Source organism: Cervus elaphus, chromosome 14 (assembly GCF_910594005.1).
Source record: "Cervus elaphus chromosome 14, mCerEla1.1, whole genome shotgun sequence".
Lineage (NCBI taxonomy): Eukaryota > Metazoa > Chordata > Mammalia > Artiodactyla > Cervidae > Cervus > Cervus elaphus.
In genome coordinates this window covers 53105532-53123215 of record NC_057828.1, presented here as the reverse complement: position 1 = coordinate 53123215, position 17684 = coordinate 53105532, and the positions used below count along the sequence as shown (strand labels likewise).

At 56.6% G+C, this 17684-nt stretch overlaps 3 protein-coding genes across 5 annotated transcripts; 2 read left to right on the top strand and 1 right to left on the bottom strand.

Moving 5' to 3' along the window:
- The first annotated feature begins 93 nt into the window (after window positions 1-93).
- On the top strand, window positions 94-3071 carry PUSL1 (pseudouridine synthase like 1). Of its 3 annotated transcripts, none has more exons than XM_043924256.1 (8): window positions 94-378; window positions 643-700; window positions 776-963; window positions 1096-1245; window positions 1329-1499; window positions 2122-2176; window positions 2257-2419; window positions 2754-3071. In XM_043924256.1, the coding sequence occupies exons 1-8, from the start codon at window positions 314-316 to the stop codon at window positions 2813-2815; spliced, it is 912 nt and encodes a 303-aa protein (XP_043780191.1). In that variant the 5' UTR covers window positions 94-313; the 3' UTR covers window positions 2816-3071. The 3 variants fall into 3 exon arrangements, with proteins under 3 accessions (XP_043780191.1, XP_043780192.1, XP_043780193.1); XM_043924257.1 differs by having other exon boundaries at window positions 96-378; window positions 2790-3071; XM_043924258.1 differs by having other exon boundaries at window positions 98-378; window positions 2731-3071.
- INTS11 (integrator complex subunit 11) lies at window positions 2978-13607 on the bottom strand. Its single transcript, XM_043924252.1, has 17 exons — window positions 13451-13607; window positions 12488-12585; window positions 11995-12068; window positions 11482-11710; window positions 6531-6629; window positions 6412-6446; window positions 6004-6142; window positions 5499-5563; window positions 5149-5338; window positions 4901-4984; window positions 4430-4519; window positions 4162-4324; window positions 3963-4070; window positions 3810-3871; window positions 3598-3740; window positions 3384-3513; window positions 2978-3294 (listed from the first exon to the last, which is right to left on the bottom strand). Exons 1-17 carry the CDS (start codon window positions 13476-13478, stop codon window positions 3232-3234), a joined length of 1800 nt encoding a protein of 599 aa, XP_043780187.1. The 5' UTR covers window positions 13479-13607; the 3' UTR covers window positions 2978-3231.
- Window positions 13608-13642: 35 nt separating this feature from the next.
- Window positions 13643-17595, top strand: LOC122708128 (ceramide-1-phosphate transfer protein). The gene is made up of 3 exons (XM_043924259.1): window positions 13643-13771; window positions 15778-15911; window positions 16053-17595. The coding sequence occupies exons 2-3, from the start codon at window positions 15790-15792 to the stop codon at window positions 16573-16575; spliced, it is 645 nt and encodes a 214-aa protein (XP_043780194.1). The 5' UTR covers window positions 13643-13771; window positions 15778-15789; the 3' UTR covers window positions 16576-17595.
- The last annotated feature ends 89 nt before the right edge of the window (window positions 17596-17684 follow it).

The following is a 17684-nucleotide window of genomic DNA, read 5'->3' as shown; positions in this document are numbered from 1 at the left end:
GGCGGGAGGATTGGGGGCCTGCTAGTGGGGTGGGCGCGGGAGCTTGCGGGTCTGCGTGAAGCTGCGGCGGCGTTTTCCCTGGGTGGGCACTTTGCATCCGCTCCCTAAGTCTAGTCCCGCCTCGACTCCCCCGCCCTGGGCAGCCTTGCTAGGCTGCCTGGGCGGGGCAAGAGCGCAAGCGCGAGCGCCGGAGCGGCCAGGGGGCGTAGACAGACGGGGTGCGCGGGCGCGTAGCCCCACGTGCGGTCCCAATCCATCTGGCTCTCCGCCTCTCCCGTTCGGTTACTGAGGCTCCACAGCATCCAGTCCGGCTATGGGCGCGGGCTCGGTGCGGGCGCGCTACCTCGTGTACTTCCAGTACTTGGGAACGGACTTTAAGTACGTCCTCTGGGCCTCCTACCCGTGCCCGCGACCCCCTCGTGGATACCGGCGCCGCGGGGAGCACCCAAGCTCGAGCCGGAAAGCAGCCGTGGACTGGCGCCCGAGGGGATGGCGGAGGCTGAGTTTAGGGTCCTCACCTCTGGCCTCGGGCCCAGGTCGCCCAGGGCTGGAACAGCAGCCTTTGACCACAGAGGGCGGGGCGGGCGGGGCCCCTGGGCGAAGCAGCCTCAGCTCTCTAACTTCCACCTTCCCTACTTGCAGCGGGGTCGCGGCCGTCCGGGGCGTCCAGGGCGCCGTCGGAGTCCAGAACTACCTGGAGGTGAGCTCCGCAGGCCCGTGCCCGGGAGGGAGGAGGGATGGGAGCCCGACCCATCTGTATCTTATACAACCCTAGGAGGCCGCAGAGCGGCTGAACTCGGTGGTACCGGTAAAGTTCACTATTTCCAGCCGCACGGATGCTGGGGTCCACGCTTTAAGCAACGCGGCGCACCTGGACATCCAGCGCCGCTCAGACCGGCCACCCTTCTCCCCTGAGGTCCTGACGGAAGCCCTCAACACCCACCTGAAGCACCCTGCGATCAGGTGAGCACCGCTCTCCTGGGATCGTACACTATGGCAGAGGCGGGAGGTGAGGACAGAACTCCTTGGGGTTGATGGGGGAGATGCCAAGGTGTCAACTGCGGCAGGGGGTCATTTCTGGTCTCGCTCCCACAGGGTACTACAGGCCTTCCGTGTACCCAGCCACTTCCATGCCCGCCATGCAGCCATATCCAGGACCTACCTGTACCGCCTAGCTACCGGCTGCCCCAGGCCTGACAGGCTGCCTGTATTTGAACGAAACCGGTGCTGGGCGCTTCAGGCAGAGTGAGTGGTTTGAGTGAGCAGGGGGCTTGCCAGGCCTGCCTGGCCAGCCATTTGCTCCTGACCACTCATTTGGCTCCCTGCAGCTGCTTGGATGTGGCTGCCATGCAGGAAGCCGCCCAGCACCTCCTGGGGACACACGACTTCAGTGCCTTCCAGTCAGCCGGCAGCCCAGCAGCCAGTCCGGTGCGCACCTTGCGCCGGGCCTCTGTGTCCCCCGACCCCACCAGCCCCTTTGTCCTCCCTGAGGAAAGCAGGTGAGAAGAGCAGCCCGCACACTGGTCTGGAGGCTGCTAAGGCTGGATTTAGCTCCACCACCTTCCCTAGTGCTGCACTTGGTGCTCCCTGGGTACCCACCCATCCAGCTTCTGGGGAGAAGGTGCCTGTCAGCCATGGTGTGGGCCTTCTGGACCCATGAGCCTCGGTCCAGAAGGCAGAACACACTGCCTGCCCTGCCCAGAGCTCACCAACTCGTGGACGAATCCTCGTGGTCAAGGACAAGGTTCCCCTGGGGGAGAAACACCAAGCCGGTGGTTCTGGTCTAGGCTGACAAGGGTTGTTTCTACTGCCCCCCACCCCCCCACTGTCCCAGGGCCTCCAGCCATCCAGCCAGATGGCAGCTACTGGATTCCAAAGCCTTCCCAGTTAGGCCCAGCCTCCAGCTCCTGCTGAAGAGCCCAGGGCCGCCTTCCAGTTGCCCCTGAGCCCACACCAGGACCTTAGCCCCGACAGCTCTACAGTCACCTCACGAGCACCAGTCATCTGGCTTTAGCCTCCCTTTCACTGGGCTCAATAACAGTTAAGCGGGGTGGGGTGGGGGGCGTTTGGACCCCAGGGTGGAAAGCCATAGGTCCCACTGTGAGGCGTCCGTGTCCCCAGGCGGTTGCAGTTCTGGAGCCTGGAGTTTGAGAGCCAGTCCTTCCTGTACAAACAGGTGGGCTCCGTCCTGGGGCCTTCCCTGGGGGTGGGGCCTGGGGCTCGAGCAGCTGCAGCAGTGTTTGCTCTGGGTCACAGGTGCGGAGGATGACTGCTCTACTTGTAGCCGTGGGGCTGGGGGCTTTGATGCCTGCTCAGGTGAAAGCCATTCTGGACAGCCGGGACCCCCTGGGGAAACACCAGAGCCGTGTGGCCCCTGCCCATGGCTTGTTCCTGAAGTCGGTGCTCTACGAAGGCCTTGGTAAGAGGAAGTGGCCTGAGGAGGTCCCTGCGTGTACCCTGAGTGGCTGACCCTGCCCAAGGCTAAGCCTTCACCAGCAGAAGGGTGCTTGGTGGCAGTGCCATACCCCAGGAAAGCCCAGAGGCAGCCTGGAGTGGGTGCCACAGCCCCTCAGCCAAGCCCCGTCCTGACCTGGCCCGCGGGGAGGGACACCGAGAGGATGCAGACGGCAGCACTGGGTGGAGGGACATGAACTCTGGGGCAAAGGCAGGGGCTTGGCAGTTCCATGGAAGGCTCTTGCCCAGCCCCTGCAGAGACCTTCTTGTCCCCAGGATGACCTGGGGTCTGCCCATAGGTCCCACCTCCATGCAGCCTCCTTGCATGCCCTCAGAGACCCAGTACAGAAGTCACAGGTGACCCTCTGCTGCTCTGCTGCTTGACCCTGCCCTGCACCGTGCAGTGACCACAGCAAGCCTGTACCTGCCACAAGTCCCCACCTCCCTGGGTGCCTGCCCAGGTGGGTTGCCACAGAGGAGTGGTGCAGGAGAAAGGCAGAAGAATCAGAAAGGGAGACACCCAGACAGCCTGTGGTGGTTTTTATTGGAGATCAACACCCCAGGAGCCCCCACCCATCTCCTGGGAGGCCAGGAGTAGAAATAAAAGATGAAAAGCCTCCCAGATCCGTTTCTTTGGCCAAAAGCAACTCAAGCAGGTACATGGCCCTGTGTTCTCTACACAGATGAACAGTGAGATCTACACCCAAGGACACAGGGAAGACAGGGGCATAGACGGTCCTGGAGCGGAAGCCAGGTCCCTCTACTGTCCACGGGGCTTCAGCTGGCCTGGGGCAGGCCCTTCTTGAGCAGAGATGTAAGGTAGCTTCCCAGCTCCTCATCCTGCAGCCACAGGCAAGAACGGCTGTTGGTCTGTCCCCTTGACCCGCCCGCCCCGGGTGATAAGGAGATCCAACCAGTCCTGCCCTCACCTGGTAGGTCCAGGAGACCAGTAGCACCTTGGTGCCTGGGTCCTCAGAGTGGGCAGCAGCCTGGACTAAGATGGACTCCACAGTCACAGAGCCGTCAGGAAGGTGCTGCACGCAGTGGTCCTTGAGGACACTGCAAGGAGTCCCAGTGAGACCCGGCCTGGAGCCTCCACGTGTGCCCTGCACCCATGTCTGGAAGGGCAGCCATGGTGTCTACCTCTTCAGGTGGCTGTACACGCGCATGGCCATTTCCTGCTCCTTGCGCGTGTCGTGCAGGTGCACACGGCAGGTGAAGCGCAGCTGGTGCTCGGCCAGGCCCAACTCCTTGAGGGCCTGCTCTGAGGACACGAGCCGGAAGTTCTGTGGGGCAAGAGTGGGTCAGAGCTGGCAGGGACAGCCCCCCAGCCCCACAGTGATTGCAGCACTCACGCTATCCTTCATGATCAGGGTGCCGTGCAAAAGCCGAGGCTTCTTGGCATCAGGGAGCAGCCCTGTGGGGACAGGGCACTGGTTGGCACTGTGAATGGGGCCACCTGCCCAGCAGCCGCCCCCAACCCCACCCCAGCTGGCCTTGCCGCTCACCCTGTGCCATCTCCCGCTTCAGCAGCCCCAGTGAGATGCCCACAGGGATGCTGGGGCTCGTGGGCAACGTCACTGTCTCACCGTTGGCTGGCATGTAGCAGTTGACCCCTGGCCGGGAGATGGAGAGAGCCTCAGTCCAGGCTGGAGGGCCCCGCCTGCACCAGACCCCCACGCCCCTACCCTTGCCTGGACTGCCTACGGAATTCCTGCTCAATCTTCTGCTTCAGAAACTCCATCTTCTTGGCCTCGCCATGCACCAGCAGCACATTCTCTGGCTCCGCCTGGCCCACCAGCTGCATGATGCCCTTGGCATCCGCGTGGGCACTGAAGGACATGTACTCCACCTGCATCTTGACCTCCAGCTGCAACATCGCAGCATGTGGGCCATCAGCACAGGTGATGGTTCCGAGGGCCTCCACCCACCCAAGTGGGATCCACAGGGCTGGTGGAGAGAGGTGAGGACTCACCACCTGCCGCCCCTCCATCTCCAGCTTGCGCTGCCCACTGAGGATCTTGTGACCCACGGTGCCCTGGACGCAGTAGCCAGGCATGATGACCTGTGGGAGGGAGGGATAGATGAGTGGCTCCCCTGCACCTCCTGCCTCAGGGCTTCCTCCTAGGATATTCCCCCCACCCACCCTTCTGCCCACCTGAACCTGAACCCTTGAAGAAGGGCCCTCCCCTTCCAGGCCCACTGCAGACCCTAGAGAAGCAGGCTCAGTGGTCTCAGCACAAGCCCACCCAGGCCTGACCCCCATGACAGCGCTCAGGAAACCAGGGGCTTTCCTGCCTGGTGCAGATGATCCAAGACACAGTTAGAGTCAGCCTGGGTCAGACCTCAGGCACCAGGATGCCAAGCCTGTCCCTAATGACAGCAAGCCCCCAGCCAGGGCAGCCCCTGCACCCAAGGAGCCAGCCCTGGGGCCCAGACCCCTCACCATGTTCTTCTCGTTCCCTGCCCACTTCCGGAAGATCTGTAGTGACTGGCCAGCATGCAGCATCCCTGGGGTGGCAAACACGACCTTCGGGGCAAGTGTGGGGACAGTCAGGGCAGCAGATGCTCCCCCCCGCCCTCAGAGCCTTCTGCCCTCCCATCTTCCTAGCACAGAGGCACGCCGCACCCTGCAAGCGAGCCTGAGCCTGGTGGAACTCCCTGCACCCCCCCATCAGCTGCACCGGGGCACACCATGGGTCCTGGGCTGTCGGCAAATGCCCGGTCAAAGGCCTTGATGTGCTTGAACTCAAACATGTTCCTCTGCACGAAGGTCTTCCGTATCTTCTGGTTGGTCCAGGGGATGAAGAGCTTGTAGTAGTGATTGGCCTTCTCTGTCAGGCCCGTGGAGAAGTAGATGGGGGCTTTCAGGTCCATGCGCTCCCTGCAGCCAGGACAGGGCATGGTGGGGAGACTGTGGGGCAGGGCCAGCCAGCGGCCCCCATGTGCCCTCAGCCTGGGTCAAGTCCAGTGCCAGGAAGGGCGTTCCCCCACCCACAGCTAGCAACACAGGGCTTAAAGCAACCATCCTGGGCTGCACCTACCAGAAGGTCTCAAGCAGGATGCAGAGCTCCTGAGCACGGCCCAGTGCAAACACGGGGATCAGCACCTGTGGGGTGGGGCTGTGAGGCCAGCTTGGGCAGGAACCCCTGGCCATGCTGTCCCCCTCCAACTGTGTCAGGCCCAAACCTGCACACAGGTGCAGGCAGTTACTCCCTGTGGCCACCTTCTCAGAAGACCAGCCCTGCTGGCAGCTCTGGGGACTGGAGGCCCTGTGACAACTGTGTATAGCTCCTGTTCTGTCCCAGCAAAACTGACCAATGGTCAGCGGACACTCTGACCAGCCCTTCATTGGGATCTGAGGTATGAGGGGTGAATAAGCCCTGGCTGAAGGGTCTTCCCAGCGCTGAGCAAACCTTCCTCCCTCTGTGCCCAGAACACACAACATCCCTGCCCTGATCACATGCCAGAAAGCCAAAAGACGTGTGCAGCATGGCCGGGGTACATGTGGCAAGTCCCACCTGGGGCCCCTGCACCCTCACCAGCTACCTTCCCACCGCGCTCCACAGTCTCGTGGACCTTCTTCAGGAAGTCTCGCTCCCGACAGCGCTTGGAGTCACGGATGGTGGTGGCGTAGGTGGACTCTGTGATGAGTAGGTTGGGGCGGCACTTATCAATCCAGGCGGCTCTAGAACACAGGTGGGCATGGCCAGAGGGAGACAGTCCACACGGTAGCTAGGCTGTATATGGCCACGGCCCTCCTGGACCCTCTGGTGGGCAGCCTGCCTTCTCTGCACAGGCCCAGGCCATCAACTGTCATGGCAACACTTGAAGGGAGATAGGAGGACACCCGGGGGACAGTGATACAGACCACTCAGGTACCCGACACACCCCCTGAGGGTCACTATACCCTTACAGGGACTTCCATGAATGAAACAAATGCACAGGCCTACTTACCCCAAATGCCGATCTGGGGTCATGTTGTAGTCCCCCTGGCAAAGAATGTGGTGATGAGGAGGGGCCTCCTTCCGCTCCTCAACCAGGCAGCCCTCCCTGTGCCCCGAGTTTCCACTGACCGTGTACACCACAGACTCTGAGCCCACTTTAATCTGGAACATGGCCGCCCCCAGCACATGGCCTGCATAGTAAGCCTTGATTTCCAGCTCATCGTCCACCTGCAGAGAAGAGGGCTGACCTCAGGTCTGTGGGCTGCACCGGTCGGAGGGCAGGGAGGTGGAGTCTAGGGCAGCAGTGGGCATGAGTCGATGACATCATTCGAGCCTTTCACTATGCCTGTTTTTTTCCATATGCAACATCCAGTTCTGGTCAGAAGCAACTGGACACTGGAAATGGGACAATAGGGACGGAAATAGGAGAAAAAACAGTCTACAGAAGCAGACTCAGGGCACCTGGGGTTTTCAAGCACAGGCTTTAAAAGAATTGTTTTTAACACATTCAGAGAAAGAAAGAATTAAGAATATTAGCAAAAAACTAGAAACTATTAAATACAAGGGAAATCTTAAAACCAGAAACTATAATCCAAATTAAGAATTCAATAGAGCCATACTACAAGGCAATCTACATAGTCAGTGCAATCCCTATCAAAATACTGGGGCTTTCCAGGTGGCTCAGTAGTAAAAAATCTGCCTGCCAATGCAGGAGATGCAAGAGATGCAGGTTTGATCCCTGGGTTGGGAAGATCCCTGGGAGGAGGAAATGGTAACTCACTCCAGTATTCTTGCCTGGAGAATCCCATGGAAACAGGAGCCTGGTGGGCTGCAGTCCATAGGACCACACAGAGTCAGATATGACTGAGCAGCTGAGCACACAGCACATCAACATAGCCATTTTTCACAGAACAAGAACAAATTTTTCACAGAACAAGAACAAATAATTTTAAAATTTGTGTGGAAACACGAAAGACCCCAAAAACCCAAAACAATCTTGACAAAGAACATAGCTGAAGGAATCACTCCCCAATTTTAGACTATACTGAAAAGCTACAGTCATCAAAACTACATGGTAAATGGAGAGAAAAATGGAGAAAAACAGAGCTGGAGTTATCAGGCTCCCTGACTTCAGACTACTACAAAGCTACAGTAATCAAAGCAATCTGGTACTGGCACAAAAACAAATATAGATCAATGGAGCAGGACAGAAAGTCCAGAAATAAACCCACACACTTATGGTCAATTAATCTATGACAAAGGCGGCAAGACCATACAATGGAGAAGAGAGAGTCTCTTCAATAAATGGTGCTGTAAACACTGGACAAATACATGTAAAACAATGACATTAAAACATTAACACCACATATAAAAATAAACTCAAAACAGATTAAAGGACTAAATGGTAAAGAGCAGACACCATAAAACCCTTAGAAGAAAACATGGACAGGATACTCTCCAGCATAAATAGCAGCAGTATCTTTTTGGGTCTGTCTCCTAGAGTAATGGAAATAACAAACAAATGGAACCTAAATTAAACTCAGAAGCTTTTGCATAGCAAAGGAAACCATAAACAAAACAAAAAGACAACCTACAGAATGGAAGAAAATATTTGCTTATGATGAAACTGACAAGGTATTAATCTCCAAAATACACAAACAGCTCACACAGGTCACTTATCAGAAAAACAACTCGGACTTCCCTGGTTATCCAATGGTTAAGAATCTGCCTGCTATTGCAGGGGACATGAGTTCAGTCCCTGGTCCAAGAAGATTCCACACACTGCAGGGCAACTAAGCCCATGCACTACAACTCCTGAGCCCGTGTGCCACAACTACTGAAGCTCTTGTGCCCGAGAGCCCGTGCTTCGCAACAAGAAGCCACTGCAATGAGAAGCCAACACACTGCAACCAGAAAGCAGTCCCTGCTCACCACAACTAGCGAAAAGTCTATGCACAGCAACAAAGACCAGTGCAGCCAAAAACAAAAATTATTTTAAAAATTTAAAAAAACCTTCCAAAATCCAAAAATGGGCAGAAGATCTAAACAGACATTTCTCCAAAGAAGACATACAGCTGGCCAACATGCTCATGAAAAGATACTTATCACTGCTAATTAATACAGAATTGCAAATCAAGACTATAATAAAGTACCACTTTACAAAAAAGTCTACAAATAATAAATGCTACAGAGGGTGTGGAGAAAAGTGAACCCTCCTACACTGTTGGTGGGAATGTAAATTGGTGCAGCCACTATGGAGAATGGTATGGAGGTTCCTTCAAAAAGCCAAAAATAAGAGTCGCCATATGATCCAGCAATCCTACTCCTGGGCATACATCCAGAGAAAACAATAATTCGAAAAGATAACATGCACCCAAATGTTTACTGTTTACTATTTACAATAGCCAGGATATGGAATCAACCTAAATGCCCCTCGACAGATGAATGGATAAAGATGTGGTATACACAGACACACAGGACTACTACTCATTTAAAAAATGAAATTTTGCCATTTATAGCAACATGGATGGACTTGGAAGGCATTATGCTAAGTGAAATAAGTCAGATAGACAAATACTGTATTATATCACTTCATATGTGAAATATAAAAAATACAACTAGTGAATGTAACAAAAATGAAACAGATTCACAGACATAGAGAACAAACTACTAGCAGGGAGAGGGAAGAGAGAAAAGGTGAGAAGCACGGGGGATTAAGAGGTATAGGCTCTTATGTGTAAAATAAGCTACAAGGATATGTTGTACAGCACACAGAAGAGCGCCAATATTTTACAATAACTATACATGAAGTACATATATACATGCATATATACATATATATATATACACCTCATGAGAAGAGATGACTCATTGGAAAAGACCCTGATGCTGGGAGGGATTGGGGGCAGGAGAAGGGAACAACAGAGGATGAGATGGCTGGATGGCATCACTGACTTGACGGACGTGAATCTGAGTAAACTCCGGGAGCTGGTGATAGACAGGGAGGCCTGGCGTGCTGCGATTCATGGGGTCGCAAAGAGTCGGACACGACTGAGCTACTGAACTGAACTGAACTGATACATGAAGTATAGCCTTTACTGATTTCCGTCCTGAGTATTCATTGGAAGGACTAATGCTGAAGCTGAAACTCCAACACTTTGGCCAACTGATGGGAAGAACTGCCTCATTGGAAAAGACCCTGAAGCTGGGAAAGATTGAAGAAAGCAGAAGGGGATGACAGAGGATGAGATGGTTGGATGGCATCACCGACTCAATGGACATGACTCTGAGCAAGCTCTGGGAGTTGGTGATGGACAGGGAAGCCTGGCATGCTGCAGCCTATGGGGTCCCAAAGAGTTGGACATGACTGAGCGACTGAACTGAACTGACTGATACATGAAGTATAGCCTTTACTAACTGTGAGTCACTATACTGCATATCTGCAACATATAACATTGTGAGTCAATTATATTTCAACTTTAAAAAGAAAATTCAACAGATGAATTTAACAGCACATTATATACAACCAAGAAGATAATTAATGAACTAAAATAAATAGAAAAGGCTATCCAGCATGAAATATAGACATGAGGACAATGGAGGGTCTGGAGGAGAAAGATCTCCATTCAGCCTGGAGGGAGCTGGGGGCAGCTCCAGGGCCTCACACCTGAGCAGGAAGGTAACAGGTCGAGCCAGCATGGCCACCTGCCAGAGTCTGCAGGAAAGGACAGAATCCCACAAGCCACCTGAGAGGATTCTCCTACAAATAGCAGACGGAAGATATGAATCCTGGTAGGACCTGCTGCCCTAGAATTCTGAACCTAAGGGAGAAAGTCTTTTGACGATAAAGGTGAAATAAACCCATCTGCAGACAAAGTTGAGAGCATTCATCACCAGCAGATCCATACTGATGCTCTTCATTGCAAATACAAAGTGAAGAACACGGGAAGGAGCAGGGACACAGCTAGGATAATGGAGATGGTACCTGGCAAATGGTGAGGGCCTTGGGGCCTCATACGCTGACAAAATTAAAATCCTGCTAGGTGGAAATAAGAGCTGGTGAGTAGGAGAGGGGTAAGTGAATTTAAGATGCTCTGAGACGCTTTCATTGTCTAGGAAAGAGGCAAAAGTTCCAAGTACCTTAGAGCTGAGTTGTCATGGATGTGTTTTGTAATCTCTCCCACAAAAAGAATTACAAAAGAACATATAATTACTTACAAAATAAGAGGATAAATGGAGTTTTAAAAATTCAGTCCAGAAAAAGACAATAAAGGAAATAAAATATAGAACAGGATGGACAAACTGGAAGTAAATGGAAAAAGATACACCTAAATCCCAAATTATTACACGTGGAGCACACACTTCTCCTATAGGACAGGCCATCAGGCTGCACTAAACCCAAGCCGTGGAAAAGAGTCACATTTAAAATATGATGCAGAGGGACTTCCCTAGTGGTCCAGTGGTTAAGACTCTGCACTTCCACTGCAAGGGGAGTGGGTTTGAGCCTTGGTCAAGAAACTAAGATCCCACATGCTACACAGTGCGGCCAAAAAAAAATAAAATATGCTGCAGAAAGGGTAAAAGTACTAAGAGCAAGGATTCAAGGTGTGGGAGGGGTGAGCTTTCACCAGAAAGCAAACCTGAAGATAAAGCATTATTGAGGATATACAGAATGATTCAACTCAACAAAGGGTTCAACCTGAAAAATAAGACGACCCCAAATGTCAGACTCATGATAACAAGCAAAACCTAGACTCCTTAGAAGAAACAGACAAGTCCATGATCCTTGTGATAAATTTTACATTTGATGTCACTCGCCTGCCTCAAGTCTTACCCCTCCAGCCTGAGTCAGTCCACTGCAACGAGCCCACACTCTGGTCTCTGACCCGCCCGGCCTGCCCCTGTGTACTCAGATGCCACAGTGGCCCTCTTTGGCCTCTTCCACACTCTCAGGCAGAGCCAGGGAGTGGCAGGGGCCCTGCTCAGTGCTGGATCTGAGCTGGGCCCCACGCTCACCTTCTGCCTCCAAGGGTCCCTGGGATGGCAGCAGAGTGAGTTGGGGGTGGGGGGTGGGGCTGACCTGCACCGTCTGGTGGAGGTGGACGGCCACCACTTTCTTCATGCAGTCCTTGATCATCTGGGACGTGAAGAAGTTGGCCTCGCCCTTCTTATCCACGGCAATCTTGCGGTAGTCTTCCAGCAGGATGGGGCAGATGGCCTGGGTGGGCTGGGTCATGTAGATGGGCCCATCGTAGCCCACCATCTCACTGAAGTAGGGGAGTGCCCCGCAGTGGTCCAGGTGGAAGTGGCTGCAGGCGCAGCACCAGTCAGCTGGATGCCCCCCAACCTCCCACCCAGCAACCCTACCCCCATTCCTCTGCTCACTGAGAGCCCACTGTGTGTCAAACATGGCCCTGAACATGGGAGAGGGAGAGGGCAAAAGGGACTCAGGCCCAAGTATCTAGCAACGCCACCAGCAGGCAGTTACTGTGGATCAGCTTCACATTTCAGAAAGGAAGAAGGGGCTCAGGGCAACATGAATCAGGATGCCACTTGGGTGGGTGGTCGGTCTGGGGGTGGAGAGGGCACCCACCTGATGATCACACAGTCCAGAAAATCAGTCAGTCGGCCACTGCGGGTGATGTAGGAGAAGTCGGGGAAGCGCCTCTGTGGGGGGAGAAGTGGAAGTGTCAGGATGCAGCCCGCCCAGGGCTCAGGTGACTGAAGGGCAGCCAGGGCTGTGGGGGTGGTCCCTGGTCAGGGTGCATTTGAGTCTGACAGCCACACCCCGCAGGCCCACGGAGGCCACCAACTGCTCAGAACCCCTGAGCATGTAGGGCAGGGGTCAGGCTGCTGAGCCAATACCTGAGAGCTGAGACCCCACAGCCATGCCCTGGCTCCAGTACAGTCTGGCCCAGGCAGGTGCTCCACCTGTTGGGTGACAGTGGGGGCTGCCCTCCTACCAGTGCCCACTTGCCCCCCTGTTCCCCGTCTGTAGTCAGAGCCTGAGACTCCGAGGCCCAGGTCCCTCGGTGACGATGCCAAGAAGCAGGCTGGATGCCAGGCTGCCCGCCCTTGAGACTCACGTCGTCGCTGAAGCCCATGTGCATCCCACAGTCCAGCATGACGTTCTTGCCCGCAATGGACACCAAAATGCAGCTTCGGCCCACATCCTGGCCAGCCCCTGCATGGGAGGACCAGTCAGAGGCATGGGCATGCCCTCCTCTCTCCCACTGCCCAGCGAGGATTTGGGGTAAAAGAAGCAGTAAAAAGACAGGACTGTTCAAGAGTGAGTGGTGAGAAAGGTGCCACAGGGGGAAAGAGGCTGGAAGGAGGACCCTGCAGAGGCCCCTGGGGAGGAACCAGGTGAGAGGAGAGCCTGGGGCTGAAGCGGCCAGAGGGGAACCGGAGCCAACAGGTTGGAGAGGCGTGAGGACATCTATGGCGGGGCGGGATGCGTGCTGTGCCCTGTCGGCCAAGGGCAGGCCACTGCAGCGGGAGGCTGGGTGGGCTATTCTGAGGGTGCACCACAGAAGAGAGCATGTGGAGCTGTGGGGGCAACCCTGCTAGAAGATGCTGCGAATACATGGCCGTGGCAGGTTCCCGAAAAGCCCCCAGCACCTGTGCAGACACCCTGGCTGTTCCGATTCTGAGTGACCTGCTGTACCTCAGGTCACTGCTGTACGGTTTGGGCCTTTAAACTATGCACTTGTATCTTTCGCAAAAGGCAAGCTGGGGGGCCGGGGAGGGCGGGGCGGGGGACGACCTTGGTTTTGTTTTTAACGTTGCGCCGGTCAAGCAAAACAAGGGCTGACTGACGTGGGGGGAACGTCCCACGGGTAAACGGAGGCTGCAGGAAAGCGGGGATCGAGACATATGGAACAGGTGGATGGCAGCGAGTGCGCGAACGCAGAGGCAGGAGGAAGGTGCACTAAACAGTGGCGCCGGGTGGGGGGCCGCGCGGCGAGGAAGACACGTCCCGGGGTCCCCGGACCTCCGAGCCCCCCACCAGCCTTTCTCGGGCGCTACTCGCGCCGCCCAGCACTCACCCAGGGGCGTGACCCTGATCTCGGGCATCCTGCCGGGCAAGCCAAGCCAGCGGGCGGGACCCCCAGGGTCCCACGAGACCCCGGCGCCCGAGACCTGGTCCCGGCCACGCGAGCCTGATTCGCGGCTACGCACTGCGCAGGTGCAATCCCAACGGCGCCAGCTTCCGGCGCGCCGGACGGAAACGCTGGCCCGCGCAACGGGCTTTCTGATTGGGCGGCCGGCAGCCAGTCCCGGGCGGCGGGGCGGTGGGACCGTGGCCGAGGGCCGGGCTGCCGGCCCCGCGGCTGCTGCGGCGGCACAGGTGAGCAGCGGCGGCGCAGGTGAGTGGAGCGCGACGGGCTCAAGGCGGCGCCAGGGAAACCCAGCCCAACCGAGCTGGGCCTGGGCCTTGCCGAGGGGTCGGAGCGGGACCCCCCAGGCGTGGGAGGAGGCGGCCGAGGACCCGGCTCCAACGCGGGTCCAGACCCCGAGCTCCAGTCCCCTCCCTAGGGACTCAGCTGGAGCAGGACCCGCGCAGGACAGGGGCCATACCCTACCCGAGTCCCGGGTCCCAGCGTGGCGCCACCTGGAGCCCCATTCTCAGGCGAGATTTCCAGGACTTCCCCACTCCCACCCGCTGGGCCTGGGGTGCCCGAGGGCCGCCCTCTTTTCCTGGGGACCTTCAGCTTGCCGTCAGCCTCAGGATGAGCCCTGACCTTGGGGCCATGGGCTGCCCCTGGGGGAGCCTTGGCGATTCCCTGCATCACCTCGCCAGAGCTGGCAGCTTGCCCGACCCCGCTGCACCGCCACTGCCCTTCCTGTTGTTTCCAAGCTCTGAAAGGCTGCTGGCACTTCCCGTTGGCTGCTGGCTCAGGTTCCGGGCAGGAAAGCCAGGCCCACCGGATAGCTGGTGACCAGGAAGGTAGCCCTGAGGGCCTCAGAGGCCATCTGCTTGGTGGACAGAACACTGAGGCCCTGAGAGAGGGGAGGAGTATTCTGGAAGCCTCCCAGTGTCTTCTTCCTAAGGCCAGGCACGGCTGTCCCCCACACCTGAAGACGGGGTGAGCTCACCGCGAGGCACTCCACCTAGTGCCAGGCACGTGACAAAGACGTAGGGCCTGTAGGGCCTCAGCACCCACTGGGCCCCATCAGAGGCTCCCAGCAACCTGGGTGGTGGGTAGGGCAAGGTGTGCTGGCCCATTTTCCCTAAAGCTGTGGGACAGGATCTTAGGTCAGTGCATGACTTGCCCATGGTATGGAAGGCACCCACATGTGCTCTTTTGGCTGGGCTCTCACCACAGCTCGAATGGCCTCCTCCCATGCAGGTTCTCACAAGACTTCCAGCACTGAGGGCCGAGGAACCTCTGTGCCCAAAGGGGTGAGAGCTTGTCCTGGACAATGAGATGAGATACAGCCTAGTCCCCAGGGCCCATCAGAGCCACACCACAGTGCAACCCTGGGCACCCAGGGAGGCAGGGGCTGGGGTGTCCAGGGGCACCTGCTAACCTCGGGCACTTGGGTGTTTGTGGCGTGACTATGGGAATGCCGGCAGAATCTAGAGGAGTTCTGTGGCCTGGGGCACTTCTGGAGTCCCTGGGACCAGGGGAGGGCCTGTGTCCAGCCTTCCTTCTGTGTGGGACATGACATCTCCTTGCCCTCTTCCTACATTCTCACCAGGCTCCAGTTACTGTAGGGGTGGAACATCTGGTGTCTGTCCTCTGGCAAACGCTGACCCCCACAGCCTCTGTTCTGGGTTTGGGGATATAGCTTCAAGCATGGAAGGGCATGACCCCCCCCAACCCCGTTTCAGCCCACAGTCTTGTCTCTCCGTGGTTGTTATCCTTTTACTTGCTGTGTTGGACTTCCTGTCTTTGTTAAAAACCACACACACACACACCCACCACTAGGATGTCACCCCAGTGGGCTGGGCTGTTGGTTGCACTCACAGTGCACCCAGGTGGCTGCCTGGCTCTGTGTGGGGACTCAGCAAATACTTCTCCAGTTAGTAGGAACAGACACACCCTGGAGAGACACAGACTATAAGCAAGCAAGAAAACCCAAGCAGAGATGCTTTCCACAAGTGAGATGTATCAGGTTTGACAAGCCTGAGTTATGGGGGGCCATGCTAAAAGCAAAGGGCCCTGCTGTGGCCCAAGCAGAGCAAGGTTGCTTCTGGGGAGGAGGGGCTGACCTGGGGGTGGGAGTCCTCATGGGTTTTCACTGGGGAGCCACGGGATCCCAGCTGTTTCTTTCCAACTGCCTTCACTCCCCCTCCCCAAAATAATGACCCAAAGAGGAGCCTTCTCGCCAGGAGACAACCCACAGCCCAACCCCCTGTGTGTTCCAGCTCCTGTTGAAAATGGATGACTTGGAGTCAGAGTTCAATCTGAAAGTCGTCCTGGTCAGTTTCAAGCAGTGTCTCAATGAGAAGGAGGAGGTGCTGCTGGAATACTACCTCGCTGGCTGGAGGGGGCTGGTCAGGTGCGCGAGGGGCTTCCCCGGCCACACGTCCCACCTGTATCCCATTGGCCCAGTGAAGATCGGCCATCCTCACTTGTGGCCCAGGAGGTGGGAGTGGTCTCGCCCACACCCAGGCTGAGAGTGCCTGCTCTCTTCCTGCAGGTTCCTGAATAGTCTGGGCACCATCTTCTCATTCATCTCCAAGGACGTGGTGACAAAGCTGCAGATCATGGACCAGCTGCGAAGCGGCCCCCAACAGGAGCACTACAGCAGCCTGCAGACCATGGTTGCCTACGAAGTGGGCAACCAACTGGTGGACCTGGAGCGGCGCTCACGCCACCCCGACTCAGGCTGCCGGACAGTGCTACGGCTACACCGCGCACTGCGCTGGCTGCAGCTCTTCCTGGAGGGCGTCCGCACAAGCCCTGAGGACGCACGCACTTCTGCGCTCTGCACCGACTCCTACAATGCCTCGCTGGCCACCTACCACCCCTGGATCATCCGCCGGGCTGTCACCGTGGCCTTCTGTGCGCTGCCCACACGCAAGGTCTTCCTGGAGTCCATGAACGTTGGGTCCTCCCAACAGGCTGTGGAGATGCTAGACGAGGCCCTGCCCTTTATTGAGCGTGTCTACAACATCTCCCAGAAGCTCTATGCCGAGCACGCCCTACTGGACCTGCCATAGGGGCTGGTGGGACCAGGTTGGGTGGGCTTCCCCTGATCCAGAGGTGGGCAGGGCAGCCAGGACCCATCAGTCCCACCATGGAACTTTCTGGGCTCCCCTGTGAGCTGAGCTTGTCAGGAGCCACTCAGATTGTGCACATGGGCCACAGATGGGCTTCAACAGAGAAGGCAGACATTGTCCATCTGCTCTGCACCCGGCCTCTCCCTTGCCCAGGCATCTCATCTTTATCCTCTACCAAGTTATACTCATGTAGTTAGGCCTCTCCTGGGTGGGTGAAGTGCTGGAGGCAGGGGCAGGCAGGATCAGTGTTCATAGAAAAGCTGCCCCTACTTGGGGGTCAAGTCTATGGGCTGGGGAAGTCACAGGGCCTGGGATGTAGTGTTTGCCCACCTGGGCTGCCTTGAGCCTTCTGTACTGGCTAGCTGACCCCAGGACAGGGAGAAAACCCCTGGGCAGGGGTCAGCTCTGCGGGAATTCTCCCTGCCCCTGGCCTCCTCCTTAGCTAGGGGCGCATATGTCCTTGGCTGTGACAGCAGGACCTGAAGCCCCGAAGAAAGGCCTGCTCTACCTCCCCTGCCCTGCATGCACACAGCGGCCTCCTGCAGCCTCAAGTCTGCACAGCACAGCCCTGGATGAGAATCCCTGGAGCCCAGGACTCCTCTGCCCAGTGCTTGCTTCTCCCTCCTCAGTGTCTACACATCCAGATGCTGTGTCCCTTCTTCCTGGCCCCATACTGCTCTGTCCCCATGTAGCTCAGGAGACCTAGAATGACACAACATGGGAGGGAACCTGGGCCACTTCGCCTCAGTGACAGGCTGACAGGTGACCACACCCAACCTGGCCATCATCCAGTGATTGGGGGTCTGGTCCCCCCAACATCCTCTTCTCTGTGAGCCCAAGATGTCAGGTGCTGAGGGGACAGTATCCACCAAGAGCAAATGTGTGTAAGTGAGCTTTCAGGGACCCTAGGTGCAGTAATACAGGTGATGGCTTTTCCAAAATAAAGAAATTGCACTTACAGAATGAAGTACTGCGCTCCAGGACAAGGGTGCTGCCAGGCCATCGGCAGTGTCAACCACAGGGGCATGAGGCATGTCCTGGCCACTGTT

What these genes read in the sequence shown, in the direction of transcription:
- PUSL1 (XM_043924256.1), top strand. Translation starts at nt 314, where the DNA reads ATGGGCGCGGGCTCGGTGCGGGCGCGCTACCTCGTGTACTTCCAGTAC. An exon ending in GAGTCCAGAACTACCTGGAG is followed by an intron (nt 701 to 775) that starts GTGAGCTCCGCA and finishes ATACAACCCTAG; the next exon opens with GAGGCCGCAGAGCGGCTGAA. An exon ending in GGTGCTCTACGAAGGCCTTG is followed by an intron (nt 2,420 to 2,753) that starts GTAAGAGGAAGT and finishes GTCTGCCCATAG; the next exon opens with GTCCCACCTCCATGCAGCCT.
- INTS11 (XM_043924252.1), bottom strand. Translation starts at nt 13,478, where the DNA reads ATGCCCGAGATCAGGGTCACGCCCCTGG. An exon ending in CAGGGAACGAGAAGAACATG is followed by an intron (nt 4,520 to 4,900) that starts GTGAGGGGTCTG and finishes TCCCTCCCACAG; the next exon opens with GTCATCATGCCTGGCTACTG. An exon ending in GTGTACAGCCACCTGAAGAG is followed by an intron (nt 3,514 to 3,597) that starts GTAGACACCATG and finishes GACTCCTTGCAG; the next exon opens with TGTCCTCAAGGACCACTGCG.
- LOC122708128 (XM_043924259.1), top strand. Translation starts at nt 15,790, where the DNA reads ATGGATGACTTGGAGTCAGAGTTCAATCTGAAAGTCGTCCTGGTCAGT. An exon ending in GGCTGGAGGGGGCTGGTCAG is followed by an intron (nt 15,912 to 16,052) that starts GTGCGCGAGGGG and finishes CTCTTCCTGCAG; the next exon opens with GTTCCTGAATAGTCTGGGCA.